The sequence below is a fragment of the Cicer arietinum genome, chromosome 4 (genome assembly GCF_000331145.2).
Source record: "Cicer arietinum cultivar CDC Frontier isolate Library 1 chromosome 4, Cicar.CDCFrontier_v2.0, whole genome shotgun sequence".
NCBI classification, from domain to species: Eukaryota; Viridiplantae; Streptophyta; class Magnoliopsida; order Fabales; family Fabaceae; genus Cicer; species Cicer arietinum.
The window spans coordinates 7,512,635-7,535,369 of record NC_021163.2 but is presented as its reverse complement, the minus strand read 5'-3'; the positions used below and the strand labels follow the sequence as shown (position 1 = coordinate 7,535,369).

The 22,735-nt window shown below is 26.4% G+C and overlaps 2 protein-coding genes across 2 annotated transcripts; one reads left to right on the top strand and one right to left on the bottom strand.

The window, feature by feature from the left end:
• Nucleotides 1-7,086: 7,086 nt before the first annotated feature.
• Nucleotides 7,087-7,931, bottom strand: LOC101515328 (uncharacterized protein At5g01610-like). Its single transcript, XM_004495883.4, has one exon. The coding sequence runs from the start codon at nucleotides 7,746-7,748 to the stop codon at nucleotides 7,263-7,265; it is 486 nt and encodes a 161-aa protein (XP_004495940.1). The 5' UTR covers nucleotides 7,749-7,931; the 3' UTR covers nucleotides 7,087-7,262.
• A 6,268-nt stretch (nucleotides 7,932-14,199) lies between these two features.
• Nucleotides 14,200-16,101, top strand: LOC140919907 (S-protein homolog 2-like). Its single transcript, XM_073366843.1, has 2 exons — nucleotides 14,200-14,242; nucleotides 15,698-16,101. The coding sequence occupies exons 1-2, from the start codon at nucleotides 14,200-14,202 to the stop codon at nucleotides 16,099-16,101; spliced, it is 447 nt and encodes a 148-aa protein (XP_073222944.1).
• The last annotated feature ends 6,634 nt before the right edge of the window (nucleotides 16,102-22,735 follow it).

Here is a 22,735-nt window from a genome sequence, read left to right as displayed (position 1 = left end):
TATATATATATATATTATCGATCATATCTATAAACTTTGATGTCTATAAACTTTGATGTTGATAGATTATCATTTACTATCTCATCAACACTACAATAAAATAGACATTTACCTACAGAAGTTTTTAATGACAATGTTTAACATTGTAGGTATAGATAACATATACATAATGTAAATTTGTCATTAATTGTTATAGTGAAACACTCAAACTTGTGGATAAAAACATGAAAACAAAAAATGAAACATTTTTTTTAAGAAATTTTTTCATATCCGCCCATTGATATATGCACTCATAAAGACAGATCAATTGTCGATGAAAAGACAGCAAGATTGATTGTAAGTTTTGATAATAACTAAACGGTACCAATAAAAGATGTTGATTGCATTTAAGTTATTTGTATAATTATTGTATTGGTTTTTTACTAGACCATTTAGGAGATGTTGTACTTGTTAGTCTAGATGTAGTGTTGACATTTTTTAAGTGGAGTTTATTGTAGTACTACATACTTTGAATGTCAATTTCAATTTGGTATTTTCAATTATTATTGATTTTTATTTAATTTTTTTAGGAATAACTGAACAAACATAGTAATGAGACTGGAAAATCTCAATCAACCTAAAACACACAAGGTTCTATGTCTTTGAAGGATGACATATTTTATCAAGTACAAGAGCATTATAAAAACGGACGTGTGCCATGTGTATGGCCAAGATTCCTCATTCCAAAAAATTGAAGTTTTGTTTATTTGAAAATGAAGAGTTGCACGAAAGAGTTAAGAATATGGAAAATTAGTTAGCAAATGTGATGACTTTCATTCAAAATCGATTTTCTGGATAAGATGTGAATGATATCATAAGTTACTAATCTTATTCAACTTGCATCATAAATTCCATACTCGTATTTTTCATAAGTAATATTTTCTATTTTTTGTGATAGATTCTTAATGCTACTAGTGGTCAAAACCATTTAAATTCACTTAGTCCAAACAACAATAAAGATAATAAAAATGGTAATTATATAATATTAATTAATTATGATTAAAATCATTAATATTTTCTCTGTTTTATTAGTAATATTTTTATGTTGAATTGTGTATTTATTCATTTGTTATTTTATTGATTTAGGTGAAGATTAAAAGATAATTTGTTGTTGAAGATGAAATTTCAGCAATTTAGTGGACACAATTTCTTAATGTTTTTTGAGATTGTTATGTATGACATAATATGTCTATTTTAAATGTTAGTAAGACAATGTTGTCCACTACTAAGCAAAAATACTCTATAGTGAGTGCCCTATGGTAAATATTGTTTAACTATTGTTTTATATGATTTGTTTATATAATTTTATATATATATATATATATATATATATATATATATATATAAACTAATATAATAATTTATTTATTAAAATCGTTGCTTCCGTGCGACGCACGGGGTTACAAACTAGTTATTTATCAAAGTACACAAAGTGAAATTTTATTTTATTTTTTATTTTTGTGAGAATCACCACCCCCAAACTTAGAACTTTATCAAGACGATTTTTTTTTCTACTTAACTCCAAGTAAGGTGATTTAATTAAAGCCATGTATTTCCCTTGTAATGTGGCTAGTAACCGAAATAAAAGGGCAAGACTCAAATGGGCTAGAAAAGGATAAAATTTACATAGGGTAGTTAGAAAGACTCAAACGACCAAACAAAATTGTCTCAGTGTATGCATAAATCACAAGCGATGAAAGTCAAAATAAGTGCAAGTTCTGAAGGGATAACACATGTCTGGATAATCACACAACAAATATTTAAAGTGTTTAGGCTCAAAAGCTCATAGCTATGATAATAAGAAAAAGTATGAACTATCTAAATGATGCCAAACATGTCACTACAAGATTTATTTATTTATTTTTTAAAAAAAATGGCAAGTGAGACTTCGACAACCAAGGAGTAATCAACAATGCATGTATTAGTGAAACTCATCGAATTGAGCAATGATATGAACAAATAAATAGAGTTTAAATTTCAAAATCTGAAACAAATAGTTAAAGACTAGCTTCAAGTTGTTAAAATTATATATATATATATATATATATATATATATATTATTGTGTATTTACACTTGGTTAATTTTATAAAATAAAATTCTAAATTATTATATAATTTTTATTGATATCAAAAAATTAATATTTATAGCAAATTTTTTACTGTTAAAAACCACAACAAGAGAAATAAGTTATCACTTAAACGTATAACAACATAATCAAAATCGTAGGTATAACTTTTATAAATTATAGTTAAACTATATACCAACACTGAAATGTTTGTAGATTAAATTAAATGTTTAAAGCAAAGTACAAAAGTATGTCACTATACCCTATAGTGATGACAATAATTTATAAGTATTGGGTAATTATATACCACGAAAAAAAAACTCAACAAGGATAAGTAATCTTAGTTATCCCTAATATTTTTATATTTTTTGCCGCCACTAAAAGTAAACTTTCTTATAGTGCAAGATGCATCATATGATGTTATATATACTTATATCATAGACATTGATCTTAATACATCATGATGATTTATAAAATAATTATAAATTAATATCAAAATTTATATATATGTATATATAATATTGATTTTTAATCTATTAATTAATTTTAAAAACTATTTATCTAATACAATATTATTAAATAAGTACAACTATATATATATATATATATACATACGCGTGCATGAAAATAGAAAAGAAAATAAAGAAACACTATAATTTTATAAATATTAAATGAACTATTGTTGTCTATTCAACTCGATCTTATGAGTTTAATTTTTTAATCAAGATGAAAATAAATTTTCAGAGCTCAATAAACAGGAGTTTTAAAATTTAGGGAGAACTAGTTTAAACTTTTAGAAGAAGAAAAAAAACGTATAAGACAGTGTTGATGAGATGGTTAACTCTACTGGATTGAGTCTCATTTTTATTTTTAATGACACGTGAAAAAATTAAATCTAACTATAATTTCAAAATTCTAATTTTGGCCAAGTTTATAATGGATAATTAATATTTTTTATCTTAATAATGAGTAATCGATTAGAGTGATATTTTTAATTATACACAAACTTAAAAAATATTTCTATGGTTATCTAATTTGAGTGGAACGATAAATAAACTGACACATTTATCAGGAATTAATTTTTTTTTTATAGTATTTGACTCGATCCATTAATTAAATAATTATATATCTAACACACACCAATTTAAAAAAATATTTTGCTATCCCTAAAAATTGAGCATTGTGCAGTTGCACTCCATGCACACCATCAAGAATACCCCTGTTTGGTTAATAAGATGACTAAGTGATGATTGATCCCGAAGTTAGACCATTTAACACATTTTGACACAGTGTATTTAAAATAAATTTCAATTTCAAATTTTAAAACAACTTTAAATGTTTTTCAATTATATCATTTAATTATTACTAAATACAAAAACTTCAAAAGATATATATTTTAAAATAGAAAGCACCTTCATATTTTTTTAATATAATAATAATATCAAATTTAACTTTAAATGACGCTCATTTACATAATTTGTTAAAAAATTAAATCAGTGTTCCTCGTCCTAAAAAAACTCAAAGTTTATCATTTGCATCAAATTTTAACTAACAAAACTCAAATTTTTATGGATCAAAGATGAATATTTTACTTTTTCTGTTAGACACATGCTATCAACTTTAAACACATGCTATAAATAAAAATAAATCTTAAATTAAAATAGTATATACGAATTTGTAAAAAATAATAATAAAAAAATATAAAATAGGTGCGGTATCTTTTAAAGTGTTTTAATTTTGATAATAATGTTAATTATATTATTATTAAATATGTTGAGTTTGTTTGAGATGATTTGTTTGAGAAGTAATAATGAGTGCGTTTGATTTAGAAAATTTATTATTTGAAATCAAAAATTATTTTTTAGGGTTTAAAGGGTGTTTGATTCAGATTTTTTACAAGTAATAATTTTTTAAATCTGCACTATTTAAAGGGTGTTAGAAAAATTATTTTTTATATAAAGCTTTTAAATAGTTTTTAAAACTAGACTAGACTTTTAAAAAGGTCATTCCAGACCGGAAAAAGAAAAAAAAAATTGACCGTATGTCAAACTTAAGCCTAAAAAATTAATTTGTAGAGCAAACTCAAGCTTTTCAAAGTCTGGCCCGACCTGACTTATTTTCACCCCTACCTCTACACCTGTATTTAAGACCCTCTTGAGATTTTTTCTTGGATACCGACTACTTTCAAATTTTTAACTATATTAAGTTTTTATTTGCTAACATCAATTAAATTTACAACAAATTTAATAGTACAAAACTTTATTAGTTTATGTAATTTAATCAAAATCAACCATTGTTATTGAAATCTAAAACATTTCATAAATCTAGAGAGACATTCTTATTGAAATCTGAAACATTGAATGTAAATTTAAATTTACTTTTCAAGTATTTTGAGCCTGCCTAGAAAAATAGTGCAGTCGTTTTCCTTTTTTAGAAGAATAAAGAATATATTGGGTGATAAGATTTGAGTTTTTTATTTGAGATTACAATGGAGAAGATGAATTTTTGTGTTTCTTTGAAGACGAAGAGCCTAGTTTGATTTTTGTGTGTGTGGCAGATTTGTAAGAAAAAGGACAATGACATTGATATTTTAAAATGTAAATGACAAAAATCAGGAACAAATAAGTTAAAAAGACTAGACTATTACTTGTAATTAAGTTAAGAAACTAAGCTGTTGATTGCAATCTCAAATGACTTGCCAGATCAATGTATTTTAAGAAATCATTATTTTTTTAATACAAAAATTGACTTTAATGGAAAAACAAAAGACAAAAGATATTCGTGTACGATTTTAAAAAAATAGGATACACAAATTGAAAAATATAAAATAAAAGAAAGCTTTGTTACAATTAAATAATATAAAAGATTTTATATAAAAATTTACCAAGAATGTTACTACCTCTATATCTGAATATAAGACTCTATTGAGATTTTTTCTTGTCTTCCTTTTTATAAGACTACTTTCAAATTTATAGCTATATTAAGTATTTATTTGCTAACATGCCCCAAATTATATATATTTTTTTTTGTAATATGTAATAAAACTACAACTAAAACATAAATTAATTTTTTTTCCTGCAAGAATAAACTAATAAAACTATTTAAATTTAAAACAAATTTAATACTACAATCAACTTTGTTAGTTGATGTGATTTAATCAATAATATTTTATATACTAGGATCAATGTAGTAATTAATAAGAGTGATGTTATGAGAGTGATGGAAGTGTATTTTAGGGGTGAGTTTGTGGTAGACCACATTTATACCTGGTCAATTGTAGAATAGTACTTGAAAATTATTTAAAAAATCTAATTATAAACAACAATACACTTCAAATATAATAATTCGTGATACTATTCATCTTTATCTTTATGAATATAACGATGAACAAATTCATATCAATTTAATACAAAATACATAGTTATTTTTATTATATTTTATTTTATCGAATCAATATCGTTTAAATCTCCGCCTAACTTATAAAAATAAATTTATCGTTAACACAAACTTTTAGTCTTTAAAGAAACACTCTTGGAGCTTCAACATGTTAGAATCTGCCCAATTTAAAGCACTGTTAATAGATTCGTTAATTATAAAAATAAATCTGACAACCCATTACATGATTACATACCAAAATGGTCTACTCTAATTTGTTTATCATACCACCGATGGCTTTGGTATTAGTTGACATTTATTTTAGCATTTCAAAGATTCACTAATTTGTTTGATCATTCATCAACACAATGATTTCAATTAAATAAATTTGATATACAATCTGTCTCAACAATTCGTTTTTGTTCAGAGTCTGATGTATTGAAACTCATTGAAAGCAGAAAATGCAGAAGTTCAAGTTTCCAACTACATTACTACATCTTGTTTTGATTACTTTCATCATTTCCCTTTCTTTACCCGAAAATCCATTTCCACATGATGCTAGGTGGAAGGGGGACTGACACATCCAACATATGATAACAACAGCAATCAGATTTACCGTTACAGCTCTAGATGCACTTTGTTTGAAGAGAGCTTCTTCCCCTATATTTCTAAAAAATAACATACATATGTCTATAAATATACTTCCCAACAAAGAAAAAACAGTCTATACCAAACAACATAAAAATTATGTTTTTTTCCGGAAGTATAGTATACTTTCGAAGTAACTTTGGAAATGAGAAAAGAAACTCTTCACTTTGAATTTGCCAGTGGTGCTGTCGAATTTGTAGCCAACCACACCTCTGGAAAGAATCCTAACTGGGAAATCACATTGTTGAAGAACATAATCTGTTAAGGTGGTGGTGTTTTTGTCAAAAGCTGATGGGATTAAGAAGCTGAACAACAGTAATATTGTGGCACTGGTGTTGGGAAGATAGCTTTTGTTTGAAAATTTAAACCCAAATTTTCCATTGGTCGAAACTGGTAGGTGTGTCTAAGAAGAGTCAACTCAATAGTAAGAATTTGACTTTATAACTTCAACTAAAATAGTTCAAATCTCTTAGATACAGTTGTAAACTAACTATTTACAATTTCTTCCTTCTCCATAGATGTCTTACATTCCTCTCCACATTAACATTTTGGCCAATAAACTTACACAAAGTATTGTTTCATTAACAAAAAAAACATCTACTGTCTCTTGCAACTCAGATGATAAAAAAATTACAGGAACGTCTGATATATTGGGGAGCAAGTTTGAACTCACAATATCCCGCTCCTCCGCACTTTCATGTGCGTGAATTTCGCCGCTGAGCTCTTAAAATAAAACAAGAGTATACACAACAATGTTCATACTATTTTTTTGACAGGATCAATGTTCACACTGTTATAACTACTACAAGGGGTTTAAGCTGTTTCAAAACAATAATATCAGCAATCATTAATATTCTGATATTTTTACTTTATGAACTAAAAAGACAGATAAAATTAACAAGGCATGACAAGAGATTCAATAGAATAGCCACCCTTGTTTGGATTCTGAGGCAAATGATACTGCAAATCACCAAAAGTTCTGATTCATTTTAGGGGAAACAAAATACACCCTAATAAAATTCACCTATTATTATTAATTAATTTAAAAGAGCATAAAAGATAGATCTACAGTCTTCAACAAAAAGTTCAAAAATTAAATAATAAAAATACAACACAATAAAAATACAAAGAAACCTAAATTGAAGAAACGTCACCGTTTAAGCGAAGAGAATTGCAATCGAAACCACAACCACACTGAGGGCTTTCAAGGAAATTCTCAACACCAAAATCAGCAGAAGTAATACCAACAGAGAAATCAATATCATCACCATGACGAGAAACCTCAACAATATTTAACCACAAAATCAAAATCTTGACGGTAACACCCTTGAGTTTATAAAGCCTATTCTGAGAAATCACACCAGTGATTGTTGACTTGTAATTAAGCGTGTAACTTTCAATAGTGAAACTACAAGCTTTATCGAAATACACAGCGAACTCACCTGTTTCTTTGTTCAGCGAATAACCTATTGCGTCTTTTGGAAGAAGACCCTTTGGGAAACCATACTCCATTAAAACATCGTACGGTGATAACTTGTTTGCTTCGATTAACGAACATGATGATGATCTTAGTGTTAGAAGAAACACCACAAAAATCGATAAAATTTTAATTGAATGCATCGTTGTGAAATCAATATGAAAAGGGAATTTTAGCAGAATTCAATTTTTGCCCTTGTTTCTGTTTCGTGGATTTAAGATGCGGTGGTGGATATAGCAGCATAGAGTGGAGATTCTTATGCTATGTTTTTGGTAGGTTTAGGAAAAATGTTTAAAATAAATTAAAGAGACAAAAATAAATGGCACTGCCATCTGACAGCTCTTCCGCAGTTGTTCTCATTTTTTATTTACTAAAAAAAAAATATTCATTTATTAATAATCCAAATTACATTGATTGATTAAATATAATTAAAATTGATGACTTTGTCAATAAACCGACAATTTTTTAGTTTTCTCTTCTTTTAAATAAAAAATAAAATATTATAAGTATTTTATTTATATTCAAAACAAATCTTAGTTAATTTGTTTTCTTCTTATATTTAGACAGAAGGGAGATAGTATATATTTAATTTTATAGTAAATTTACAAAACTCATCGTAAGAATACAATAATACTATTTAAAATATATTTCGTCTCTCTTAGTCTTACATTAATAGACACTTTTACAAAGAATAAAAAAGAATTATTTGATTATAAATAAATTAAAATAATGTCATTATAATATTTTAATATAATATTAATTATTTTTAAAGTTGGACCAATATATACTTAAAATACTATAGGAAAAATAGTTGATATCATTTAAATTTATGTTCAGTCACAAATACTATTTAAATTTTTCAAAGTAATAAAAAAATAATTATATTAATAAATTGTCTCTCGTGAAAACTTGTTCTGTAATAAGATAGTGCAAAATATACAGCTGAAGGGTGTTTCAAAACTAACAACAAAGAGGGTCCTGCAAAAGTATTAGTTAAGAAATTAAGAACAAAACATTTGTTATAGAAAATAACATAAGTTATCTTTCAAAAAATTAAATACACACAATTTGATTATCTATTTAGGACACTTGTTATCATTTACTTAATATTAAATATGGTTTATTGAAGTTACTTTTGTTTATATTTTAAAAATTTAAATTATTATGTATTTTTTTTATACTTATTCAATTAAAACTATTAAATTATTATAGATTTTTTATGTAAAGTCGTATTCATAAATTATTGTAATGAGTTGATAATTTAAAATATTTTACATTAAAAATATTTATGACAATTAAATTCATAATTTTAATAATAAAATATGGTTTATTTAGTGATTATATTCAAACTCGAAAAGAAGTAATTAAGAAGAGCAATCGTTACTCCTAAAGAGAAAAAAATAACAACTTATTATGTAAAATCAATGAAAATAGTTGCATAAATTTACGTAGGCGATAGTATATTATCGACATTGGATAATCTACCCATTAGTTACTGTTAAATCGGAGGAAGTACTTAATTTTCCGGGTGCGGTATTTAATTTGCTTTGGGTCCAGATTTTTTTTTTTTGCGGCATTATGAAACTTGTAGTCTAGTAAACACAAATTCACTTCCTTCCACCATCTTATATGTGTTCTCACGTGTTCCGCGAGTTTCTCGCATTCTATAATATTATTATTTTACGAAAATTCTCTTTTTATATACAAGTTAGAATATTAACTTAGTTTAATTTCAGTTTTGATATCCTATTTTTTATTATTAGTGAAAATAATAATAATATAATATATTTTAAATAAAGTGATATATTATTGAATAATATAGAATGATTATCATTTATATATTGTAATTTTTTTTAAAAAATATTATTTTTTAACTTTAAAAAACATTATTTTTTAACTTTAAAAAACATTTATTTTTATAATTTAATTAACGATGTAAATAATTTATTCACTTGAATAATTTTATATCATTAAATTGTATGCAATATTATTTAAACTATACCATCATTACTACGTTTGCGATAAAAAATTTGAAATAAGGATCAAAATCATATAATTTTAAAATAAAGAAATCAATTTTGTAAAAGCAAGTGGATCAAATCTACAACTAATTAAATTAATTTAATCTTATGATGTCACATGTGTACCAATTAAAATAAATTTATTTCTAATTATCAGTATAAAATTATTTTATACATACCATCAATCACAACTAATTAATACATCCAACAAATGCATAATTTTAATTGATGTGTTGTTAATATATAATTAGTTATCATTGTTAAATAATAGTGCATAATCCTTAATCTCAACACTTATATTATACTATTAATAATAACTAATAAATATGGTAGTAGTTCTAAACTCATAAATTACAAGGGGCTTCCTCGTTTTTCATGCGCGATGCGTGGGAATGAAATATTTTTCACAAACTTTATTTTATAACATTTTTGACAAAGTTCGTTTGCTGGAGAGTGCTCTCATTTTTGTATACAAACATTCAAAGTACTTAAGGGTCTTTTTGTTGCTAAAACTAAACTATAAGATAACTAATAACTGAAAAGTTAGTTTAAAGTTAATAGTTTATAATTAAAAAAATAACTGATAAAAATAAAGTATTTATTAAATTTAATTGTTGTAATTGTAAAATGAGATAAAAGTATATAATTATTTAATTAAAAATATATATAAATGTATATATTTTATTTTTTAAAGCCATAAAAAATTATTTTAGAAAAATAAATTGTATGTGGTTTTTTTTTATCTGCAAGACCAGTTCATCCCCAATATGAGAAACAACAATATTAAATTTGTTTACTGACATAATTTTTATTAGTAACATTTAGTGAGCCTTTTTAAAATTGTAAATTTTAAAATTGTATTGTTTTCTTTTGACGTATTTGATTTTGATATAGTTCTTTAGTTTTATTGTGACTTGTCTAGATCTTTTGCAAGTGACATACAATTATTCTATTGTTTTATTTTGAAATTCTCATATTTTGTTGGATAGTATTATTTTGTATGACTGAGCATGACCAACCTTTTACAATATAATCCTTTGAGCACCTACCGACTAAGAAAAAAAAAAGGACATATTTGGTATTATTCACTAGATAGATAAGAAAAGACAATAAATGAGGGAGTAACAGAGAAGAAGAAATATCCAACGAGAGAATGAGTGAGTGGATAGTTAGTGGGATATTTGTTTTGTTTTACATAAAGATAAAATAGTAGTAAAAATAAAATAATAAAGTTACAAATGATAGAAATATAAAAATCTAAAAGCCCAAACACTACTTAAAATAACATCTAAAAAAGAACTATAAGTTAGTGTGAAAAACTTGTTAACTAAACACATCTAATTTGATCAAACAAACTTATAAGATAATTAAATAAGTTATTAGCTAGTTTATTGGTGTTACCAAACAAACACTTAATATCAAGAATAATTATTCTTACATACTGATTCAGACGAATCTAGGACTTTTGACTAGAGTTATATGAGCATGACAAAGATTCTTTTGCGGAGGTGGTGTATCTGCACACACTCCAATTATCAAGTAAGTTTGTATCAGTGAGAGTTTTAATATTTGAATAATGTATTCCTTTAATTTGTGTTAGGTGTCTTTTTTATCTGAAATTTTCTAGGATTTTTAGAAAGAGTATCTTAGGGTTGTGAGTTGTATGATATGCGATCAACAGATCAATGTTTGGTTTCGTAATGTGTCTTTGATGATAATTTGGTGACAATTACCATTGGGTGGCTTAGATTAAGATCTCATCATCATGATTGCCATCGCGTGGTGTATAAATGAAATCCACCTTAGTTTTAGAGTTCTCTTACTTCATATCCCTTTGAGATTCTTGAGATGCCCTTGTTTGCCAGATGTTTGGTTTTTGGCCCAAAATAGAGCGAATTGGGTCTGAGTCAAGTATGAAACAATTTCCCTGAAGCTGCCAGTTGTGTAATCAAGTTGTGACTTGAGTTCAATTTCACTTTAATTAACCTCGAATTTGTTTGGCTTTGCAAAGTCGTCTTAGACTTTGTTGCCATGTTTGATCCAAGTATCAATCCGCTATTAGAGACGAAGTAACAAGTCCTTATGATTTTACTCGAGGTGACATTTGAGTTTCTCAATTAATGACATATGTACCCCTATGAGAGCTTTTGAGTACCTTTTTGACACTTCTAACCATAAGTACATCGTTCCAAGCGACTTAATTGTCGTTGGATTAAAAGGTATTTCAATAGGAGGAAAATTATTCATTTTAAGCTTTTAACATTCATAAGTTCTTGTTTTTCCTTTCCCTTCTTTTCTTTCTTTTTCTCTTTTTTTTCCCTCTCTCTTTCTTTTTTCTTTTGTTTCCCTAGTCAGCCAGCAGCTCACCTACCATTATTTTTCTTTTGCTTTTCTATTTACAAACCAACACTATTTTTTATCAGTCCTTATTTTTTATTTTATTTTCTCTCTTTTGATAGGTCCAACACCTTTTTATCTTAATCAAAATCTTTTATTCAAAAAAAAATTAAATTTGATCAACTTCTAATAAGATATCAACTCTTATGAAAAATAATTTCTTTTATTAAAGATTAAGTAGATGCGACGTCCTTTTTATTTATGAGTTATCCGAACATAAATTTTACAATTTGATAGTTCTAAAAATTCATTTTTTAATCCAAAATCAACTTTTGAATTTGATTAAATTACATGTAACATATTTTTAGTATTTTAGTTGTTAAGATACAAGTTGTACCACTTAGTGTTCTTTTTATAAAAAAATTCAATTTAAAACCAAAAATGATATAAAATATTCTTAAAAAGAATAATTAAATGAAATATGTTTTTATTCTTTGAGTTTTTTGAGACACCAATTTTACAACTTGATAGTCCTAAAATTTGCATTTCAAAATAATTATTTAAATTAAACAAACTCATTTTTTCATAAAAAAATATTTTTTATCAACAACAAACCAAATTTTCATTAAAAACAATCAATACATTCGTATTTTCTACCTAACAAGAACGTAACTTTGATTTCTCCATCGCACCGAAAGATACGGGAGTAAGATTGCACACTTGTCAAGCATATTAATATTTTTTTTATTTTCTTTATATTTTAAATATACTTTTATGTCAAGATTATTTAAAAAAATATTATATTTGCTTTTAAAAAATAGAGATATAAATTTATACAAGTTAACGTTAATTTTGCATAATTAATTTTAAGTAATCGTATTTTAACGGATATCGTAGGTGTTAATATCTTTCATACGCATAATCGACTCTCGAACTCAGTATTTGGTTTCATATACCATTTTTTTCTTCTGTTTTTAAAAGGTTTTTCAATATTTTTTGTAAAATAAAATTTGATGACGACTCCATTAAATTTAAAAAACACTTAAATTTAAGCGGCGATACCTTTCACATATTTTTCTTTTTTCTTTTATTTTCATAAATTTTTAGGATATTAAAAAATCATAAATAATATATAAAAGATATACGAAAATTTTCAAGAAGTAATATGTACACATAATAATAGGCATATTCTATTCCTAATTTAAAAAAATATTTTCTTCAAATATACTACTACATTTGTCCATTTTTAAGAAATGTTAATTTTAAAAGTATTGAATTATTTAATCTAGTGGTGGATGCAATTGTAAAAATTAAATTATGGTTGCTCCTAAGACTTTTTTTTTTCTGTTTAAATTTACCCCTTCTTTATTTTGATTGCTTTGTTGGCATATGGCGCTCTTGTTCTCTTAGAAGTTTTTAGTTCGCATATATTTGGGGCCGGCCTAAGCTGTTTTTTGGTACAGGTCCTCGACTCCCTTTTTTTCCACTAAAATATATAAATATAAGAAACATTTCTGTGTAATATGTACATATAATAAAAGTCAAATTCTAATTTGAACATTTAAAAAAATAATATTTTATAAATACGCCATTCTATTTGTTAATAAAATATGCAATAAAAATACTCAAAATTTTAAAACTAATTAATTAATATTAATAAATTCACCAATAATAAAAAAATCGAAAATAGAAGAATTTTTTTTTGCAATTGTCCTATTTTGTGTAAACTTAACTTTTGATTTTTTTTTTTAATTCAGATTTTTTGTTCATATATTTTATAATTTTTTTGATCCTTTCAAATTTTAAAGACGTGTCTTTCTCATTTATGAAATGTCATTGATTTATTGAGTTTGAAAAAAATATTTTCCATGCCAACATCTAATTTATGAATAATTTTTTTTTTAATTATTATGTTAAAAAAATTATAATATTTAAAAAAATTATAATAAAAAAGTAAATCCTATCCTTTTTCCTTCCTTATTCATTTTCTTTATTTTACTCTAACACAAACCCATCCCTAAACCGGTCCACGTTCGGCGATCCATCGTCTCGCTTCAACCTGTGTGGCGTTTGTGATCACCACTACGGCCAATCATAGATAAATATCGTTTATGTGTTGTCTATCTCATAGGCTTCCTGTTGGACCAATTATTTTTTTTGTTTATGTTTGATGAAACAAAACTAGGTTTCAAACAATTATTTTGTAAGTTTTGGAAAGATTGAGATTTCTGTGAGCATGAATATGAATAATAATAATGATGGCGATGATAATGATGCTGGTGAGAGATGGTGAATGATTAGGAAGAAAGGGTGATGACGGCGTGGTGGCTGAGAATTATAATGAAAGTAGGATTATGATATTTTTTCTTTCTAATTTGATTAATTCATATTTGTTAAAAAGTAATTTTTATTAAATTAGTTTACTTATAAAGATATAATATATAATTTATTTTAAGAGTTAAATAAGGTTTTATTTCTTATAAAATTTTAAAATTTTATTTTTAATCATTGATGTAATGAAGGATCCTTCAACTTTTAAATTTTTAAATGGCAAACATTATTCAAAAGTTCATGGACCTAAATTTTAAATCTTTTAACTTAGAAGAATTAAATATAATTTTTTAAATGTTATATATATAAAAGTCCTTAAAATATAGATTAGAAGTCAACTTTTAAACTCATTTTTTATGGGAAAACTTTTTATAGTGTTATAAATATATATACAAAAAAATAATTCAAATATATATATTGATAACTCTTGTCTAATCTTTTTGAATGGACTAAAAATTATAATTTTTTTGAAAAGGAAATGAAATTTCAAAATTTATAAAGACTAAAAATTTATTTAAATTTTTATGTAATTAATTTAATTAAAAAGTTAATGACATGGATTTGATTAATGACATAGCAAAAACTTTATCAAATTCATTCATCACATATCAATGGCACCTCATTAATGAGATACACACATCATAAATATTTATGCAGACAGAAAAAAAAACTCGACCAAATACTCGAATTTAAAGAAAATAAAATGAAGAAGTTAAATTTAGATAAAATAAGAAGATAAAAAAAAATGTATACATGAAATATGGACACAAACTGATGGACACATTCTTTTTGAAAGAAAAATTATATTCTATAAATATACCACTATATTAATACAAAAATAAGATAAATTTCTACTAACAAAAAAACAATTTTTAATTTTAGTGTTTTTGAATGATTTATTTAAATAATAATTAGAAATTTATAAATAATAGGCAAATAATATAGTAATAAACTTTACATATAATAAAGACGCATTAAGAATAATGAAATTTTAAATTTAAATTTGAAAAGGTATATTTTGTAAATATACTTCGGTCAAATTTAGGAAAAACATGTCATAAAAACAGTCAAATGTTTAATTATTTAATTAATTAATATCCCGAAGCAAAGTTAATATTAACAATACAAAGTAATAAAAAGTAATACAGTATTATTTACATAAAATGTGATACAATATTATTCTTTACATTTATTATTCCCTTATATGGTCAAATGATTATTTAATGATATTTGTATTTTTTTTTTAAATTTATCAAATTAATCCGTTTTGACAATATATAAATTAAGAAGTTGATCATAAGTTTCCAAATCATTCTATCAATTAATTTTGGCAAACAAGATGGTTACAATCTCCAAATTTGCGCTTTTAATTTCTATGTTACTAACAATTTCTTTTGCTTTAGATTTGAAGGATAATGAAAGTGATGGATTTCTTCCTCACAAAGTAACCGTGCACATTACAAATAACATGAGCAATCATGAACTAGGTATTGATTGTAAAGACAAAAATACAGATTTTGGATTTCAATCACTAAAATATTCAGGAAGTTACGTCTTTACTTTTAGGCCTCAATTTTTCTCTGGATCCTTATATTTTTGTAAGTTTTCATGGCCGAATGTTGTTCACTCCTTTGACATTTATATTCAAGATCGAGATGAAGAAACTTGCAACAGCGATTGTTATTGGTTAATAAACGAATCAGGACCATGTATGGTGGCTTTTAATAAGTACACGTCTATAAATTGTTATACTTGGAATAAGGTTAATATTAGAAATAGGAAACTTGGTCATATGCTTGATGCTTAAAGTGACCGATATGTTTCATTTAAAAATTATGTAGACGGAAGAATAAAAAATAATAAAATATTATATTTTAAGTTTTTACTATAAATATTTATCATATATTAATCATTACAAAATGTGAGTTTGCTCTTCCTTTCTTTTCATTTATTTGGATGTAAGAAATTCCTGAATTTTCTGGAAAGAAGAAATGTGCTATATTAACCAAGAAATGAAGGATAAATGTCAATTGGTCAGAGGAAAATAAATCGGAACATAAAGCTAAACATATAATTAATCTATTCTATCTATTTTTTTTTAATTTCATATAAATTTTTACTGTTAATAATTCTATTTACGACGCGTGAAATATCAAACATAAATTTACTTTCTAGATGTTGAATTTTACTTTTTAGATTCTATTGTAATAAACAATTCTTTGAGGCAGTAATCGGTTACGAACTTAGTATACAGGCAGGATGACTTGGAAAAAAAATGTAACTGGACATATGAATATATAAAAACACTGGACAAATATAAGTTATCAATACATAAAAAAAATATTGTGACACTTATTTATCACCAATAAATATATACACAAGATAAATACTTATCATTAATAAACATAAAAAAATATCGGACAAATATTTGTTCCTGATAAATAAAAAATTATAAAACGTATATTTCTCTTTGTTAAATTTTTTTTAAAAAATCACGAGATTAACATTTATCTTTGATAAATATAAAAAAAAATGGAGAAAATATTTATAATTAATAGATATAAAAATACGAGATAAATATTTTTCATTGATACATAATTAAATTAATGTTTCAACCTCTCATTTCTAAAACCGGTTTTTTGTCCTCTTATTAACTAATTCTTGAAATTTTGTTGTCGTCCACCATTTTTTGTAATATGAAACTCTCATTAATAACATAACACTTAGATGACATTTGTGAGTTGAATAAAAAAGTTCTTATGTCAATGTTGGTGTAATTAATTCTATTTATACATTAAAATATTTAAATAAAATGTTTAAAATTTATTTACTTTTTTTTATATAATTTAAAATATTTATAATTTTTTTATATTTAAGTTTATTACTTTTTAATATTATTGAATATTTATTTTATTTATACATTGAAATATTAAAATTAAATTAAATTTATTGTATTTATAAATTCAATTATTTAAAATTAAAAATTAAACTTAAAATATTTAAATAAATATTTATAAAAAAATTATCCAAATATTGAAAAAATTATTTATTTTATTTTGAATATTTAAATATGTTAATTAAATAAATAATAAAATTTATTACAACAATAATGAGATGAAAAATATTTTATCCAACTCATAAATGACATCTCAGTGTCATGTTATTAATGAGAGAGCTACCTCATAAAAAATGATGGGGAAAAAAAATACAAAAAATAGTTCATAGAGGACAAACAAACTGATTTTAGAAAAGAAAGGACTAGAGATTCATTTAACAAAATATGATGAATAAAAATGCATTTAAGCTTACATAAAACAAAACAAATATTTATCACATATTTATATATAAAATCAAACATCGGATGAACATTTACCACTAATAAATATATATAAAAAAACAGAATATATATTTATCTTTAATAAATATAAAAATATTAGACAAATATATGTTGGTGATACATAAAAAATATGGAATAAATGTAGATTATAAATATATAAAAAATACGGCACACATATTTGTCATTGATAAATATATAAAAAAAAAAACGAAACAAATCTTTATTGCTAATAAACATAAAATAATACTGGATAAATGAAGCACACATATTTTTTAACGATAAATTTTTTTTAAAAAATTACGAGATAAACATTTATCTCTGATAAATATTAAAAAATGGGAAAAAATTTAGGGTTAAATATATTTTTAATCCTTATAAAATTTTAACATTTTAATTTTAATCTCTGTAAAATAAAAATACAAATTTTGCTCCTTACAAAATTATATAATGCATGTAGTTTTTTTTTTGTTAAGTCAACATATACTTTTAAAGGAATTTTTGCAAGGATGTTAACAATAGTTTAAAAAGCTCCTAAACAAAAAATGAATTCAAAATTTAATTTCTAAGTCTATATTTTTATTGGTTTTTCCTATTTAAAAAATTATTATTTAATTCATTAAAAGTTAAAAAATTATAAATTTTTGTAGAGTAACTTTTTATATTGTTCTAAACATGATTGCAAAACATCATTAAAAAATTTTAAATATAAAAGAAAATTAAACATGTTTTATTTTAGCAAGGACTAAAAACGTTAGCTACATAATTTTGTAGTGACTAAAAGCTGTATATTTATTTTACAGCGACTAAAAATGAAAGTTTGAAATTTTATAAGGGTTAAAACATGTTTAACTCAAATATTTATAATCGATAAATATAAAAAATATGAGACAAATATTATATAAAATAAATGAAAATAGTTGCATAAATTTACGTAGGCGATAGTATATTATCGAACATTGGATAATTTACCCACTAGTTACTGTTAAATCCGAGGAGGTACTTAATTTTCCGGGTGCGGTATTTAATTTTCTTTGGGTCCAGATCTTTTTTTTTGAGGCATTATGAAACTTGTAGTCTAGTAAACACAAATTCACTTCCTTCCACCATCTTATATGTGTTCTCACGTGTTCCGGGAGTTTCTCGCATTCTATAATATTATTATTTTACGAAAATTCTCTTTTTATATACAAGTTAGAATATTAATCTAGTTTAATTTCAGTTGTAATATCCTATTTTTTATTATTAGTGAAAAAATATAATATAATATAATATATTTTAAATAAAATGATATATTATTGAATAATATAAAATAATTATTATTTATATATTGTAAGAAATTATTTAAAAATATTTTTTTTCAACCTCAAAAAATATTTATTTTTATAATTTAATTAACGATGTAAATAATTTATTCACTTGAATAATTTTACATCATTAAATTGTATGTAATATTATTTAAACTATATCATCATTACTATTTTTGCGTTAAAAAATTTGAAATAAGAATCAAAATTAGATAATTTTAAAATAAAGAAATCAATTTTGTAAAAGCAAGTTGATCAAATCTGTAAAAGCTGGAATGTAATCAACACTTACAGTGGAAGAGAAATCTCTTGTTCTTGTTGAAAAACACAGCAGGCATTTATATCCTTTTACATGCATAGAATCAAAACAGAAAAGCCACATTTCATGGCACAATACATGGAATTTTCAAAACAACTAACCTAAAGAATAGGACATCCACAAGACTATGACTTATTTAACAAAGTAAAAACTAACTTTTGACTGTCATTCCCTCCCTTAAGCTAATGCATCAGCATTAAGCTTAAACTTTAGCTGCATCAATTACTCCAAGCATCCTTCGAAGCTTCACAAATTGCTCTAACTTAAGAGGCTTTGTCATTATGTCTGCAATTTGCTCCTCAGTGCTGCAAAAACTCAGCTTCACAGCTCCATCATTTACCAAGTCCCTGAGAAAATGAAATCTTACTCCAATATGCTTGCTTCGTCCATGAATAGTAGGATTTTTAGACAACTGAATTGTAGAATTGTTGTCACAAAGAATCTTTGTGCTTCCTTTTTCTTCAGCTCCAAGTTGCTCCAAGATTCCTCTAAGCCAAACACATTGACAAGCACAAAATGCAGCTGCAATATATTCAACTTTTGTGGTTGATAAGCTCACTACTGGTTGTTTCTTTGAAGCCCATGAAATTGCTCTTGATCCCATAATGAAAGCAAAACCTGAAGTGCTTTTCCTATAATCCAAATCTCCAGCATAATTGATATCTGTATAGGATACAAGGCCTGCATTACTTCTGCCCCTTTTGTAGAGTATGCCAAAATCAATAGTTCCTTTAATATATCTTAAAATCCTTTTTGCTGCAAGCCAATGAGATGACTTTAGATTTGCCATGAATCTACTAATCAAGCATACTCCATACATCAAATCTGGTCTAGTGGCTGTGAGGTACATGAGACTTCCAACTATTTGCTTAAACATGGTAACATCTACTCCATCTACTGTCTCATCCTTTGACAATTGTGTTCCAGGCACAATAGGGTTGTTCACACTGTTGCTGCTTCCCATGCCGAATCTGTCAAGAACTTCTCGTGCATACCTTCTTTGACATATAAATATTCCAGCCTCATTTTGTATGACTTCAATTCCTAGGAAATATTTCATCTTTCCCAAGTCAGACATGTCAAATTCTCTCATCATTGAGCTTTTGAATCTATCACACATGCTCTTATTGCCTCCAGTAAAGATGAGATCATCTACATAAAGACTAACAATAAATGTGTTGTCTCCTTCTTTCTTGGTGAATAAAGTGTGCTCACTGGAACACTTTATAAACCCTTCACGTGCAAAATATGCCTCTATCTTGCTGTACCAGGCCCTGGGTGCCTGTTTAAGGCCATACAATGCTTTCTTTAATCTATAGACTTTGGCTTCTTCTCCCCTTTTGATGAATCCTTCTGGCTGTTCAATGTAGACTTCTTCTTTAAGTTCTCCATGAAGGAATGCACTCTTCACATCAAGCTGAAATACTTCCCATTCATATTGAGCTGCAAGTGCAAGAATTAGACGTACAGTGTCAAGTCTGGCCACTGGTGCAAAGACTTCTGTGTAGTCTACTCCATATTGTTGTGCATAACCCTTTGCCACTAATCTTGCTTTGTGTTTTTCTACTTCTCCTTTTTCATTAAGTTTAGTTTTAAAAACCCACTTAACTCCAATTGGTTTGGCTCCTTTTGGTAGATCTGTTAACTCCCAAGTGTTGTTCTTCTCTATAGCTTTTATTTCTGTCATCATTACCTCTTGCCATTTTGTGCTTTTGTGTGCCTCTTGGAAGGTGAGTGGATCATTTTCACTCTCAGCCATTAGCATCATGAGTCTTTCTTCATCAAATTCAGCCCCTGTCACATAATCTGTCATCCATGCTGGTTCTTTTGTAGCTCTTGGTTCCCTCCCTTGAACTAGACTTCTTTGATCAGTATTGTTTTCATCATGTGCAAGTGATCTAATTCCAACTGAGCTTCTTTCACCATCTTCATTTTCGTTTTGCTCAACTTCTTCTTCACTCTCAACTTCTTCTTCTTCTTCTTCAAAGCAGTCTTCTTCACCTTCACATACTAACACATCAACATTCATTTCTTCATTGGTTCTTTTCCAATCCCAGCTTCTCTCTTCTTCAAACACTACATCTCTGCTTACAATGATTTTCTTGGAAACAGGGTCAAATAGTTTGTAAGCTTTTGATTCATCACTGATTCCCAAGAAAACACACACCTTACTCTTATCCTCAAGTTTGGTTCTTTTTTGATCTGGTATATGAGCATGAGCCACACACCCAAAGACTCGAAAGTGTGCCACCGTAGGCTTCTCATTGCTCCATGCTTCTTCTGGAGTTATGTCTTTTATTGCTGAAGTTGGACTTCGATTCTGCACATGCACACACCATTTCACAGCTTCTGCCCAAAATACCTTTGGAACTTGCCTTTCATTCAATACAGCCCGCACACCATTCATGATTGTCCTATTTTTTCTCTCAGCAACACCATTTTGCTGAGGAGTATAAGCTGCTGTTAATTGCCTTCTGATGCCTTGAGTTTTGCAGAATTCTTCAAACTCAACTGAGGTGAATTCGCCTCCTCTATCTGTTCTTAAACAGGCAATGTGTTCACCAACTTCCTTTTCTACACATTTTATAATTCTTGAAATTTTGAAATGCTTTAGATTTTTCATGTAAGAAATAAACCCAAGCTTTACGTGAGAAATCATCTATAAAGCTTAAGAAATACCTCTTATTGCTGTTTGATGAAGGCTTGATAGGACCACATATATCAGCATGCACAAGTTGTAGTTTCTTTGAGGCTCTCCACATGCTTTTCTTTGGGCTTGGTCTCCTGTGTTGTTTTCCAATCAAACAGATGATGCAAGTCTTCTTTGGGCACTTCAGTTTTGGCAGATCAGCTACCAAGTGTTTTTGTGACAGTGTGTTCAGCCCTTTGTAATTAAGGTGCCCAAACCGACAGTGCCACAAGTGAGTTTCTTTCTCTAGCTCAGTTTGTAGACACATGGTCTCCTTTGATACTGCAGTGGCTGACACATAAAACATCCTATTTCCACTCATCTTAGTTTGCATGATTAAGCCCTTTCTAGAGTGAAAGACTTTGCATGTTCCATTCTGAATCAAAATTGCCAATCCTTTTTCTTGAAGTTGTCCTAAGCTAAGAAGGTTATTCTTAAGCTCAGGAACAAAATAGACATCAGAAATTACTTGAGTGACACCATTGACTTGCATTCTCACATTTCCTTTTGCTACCACATTCATTTTCATGTCATTCCCTAATTTCACAGTTTGACAAAGACCTTCTTCTAAATTAGAGAACCAACCTTTGTTTCCTGTCATGTGGTTGCTACATCTCGAGTCCAAGAACCAGACCTCCTCCTTCGTGACTTGATGCAGGTCCATGTGTGACATCAACAGGAGCTCCTCCTCTTCTTCTTCTTCCATCTTTGCATAGTTTTCCTTTTTCTCCCATTCTGGACATTCATATTGAAAATGTCCAAGCTTATGACACTTGAAGCATTCAACAATTG

What these genes read in the sequence shown, in the direction of transcription:
- LOC101515328 (XM_004495883.4), bottom strand. Translation starts at nt 7,748, where the DNA reads ATGCATTCAATTAAAATTTTATCGATTTTTGTGGTGTTTCTTCTAACA.
- LOC140919907 (XM_073366843.1), top strand. Translation starts at nt 14,200, where the DNA reads ATGAATATGAATAATAATAATGATGGCGATGATAATGATGCTG. An exon ending in TGGCGATGATAATGATGCTG is followed by an intron (nt 14,243 to 15,697) that starts GTGAGAGATGGT and finishes CTTTTGCTTTAG; the next exon opens with ATTTGAAGGATAATGAAAGT.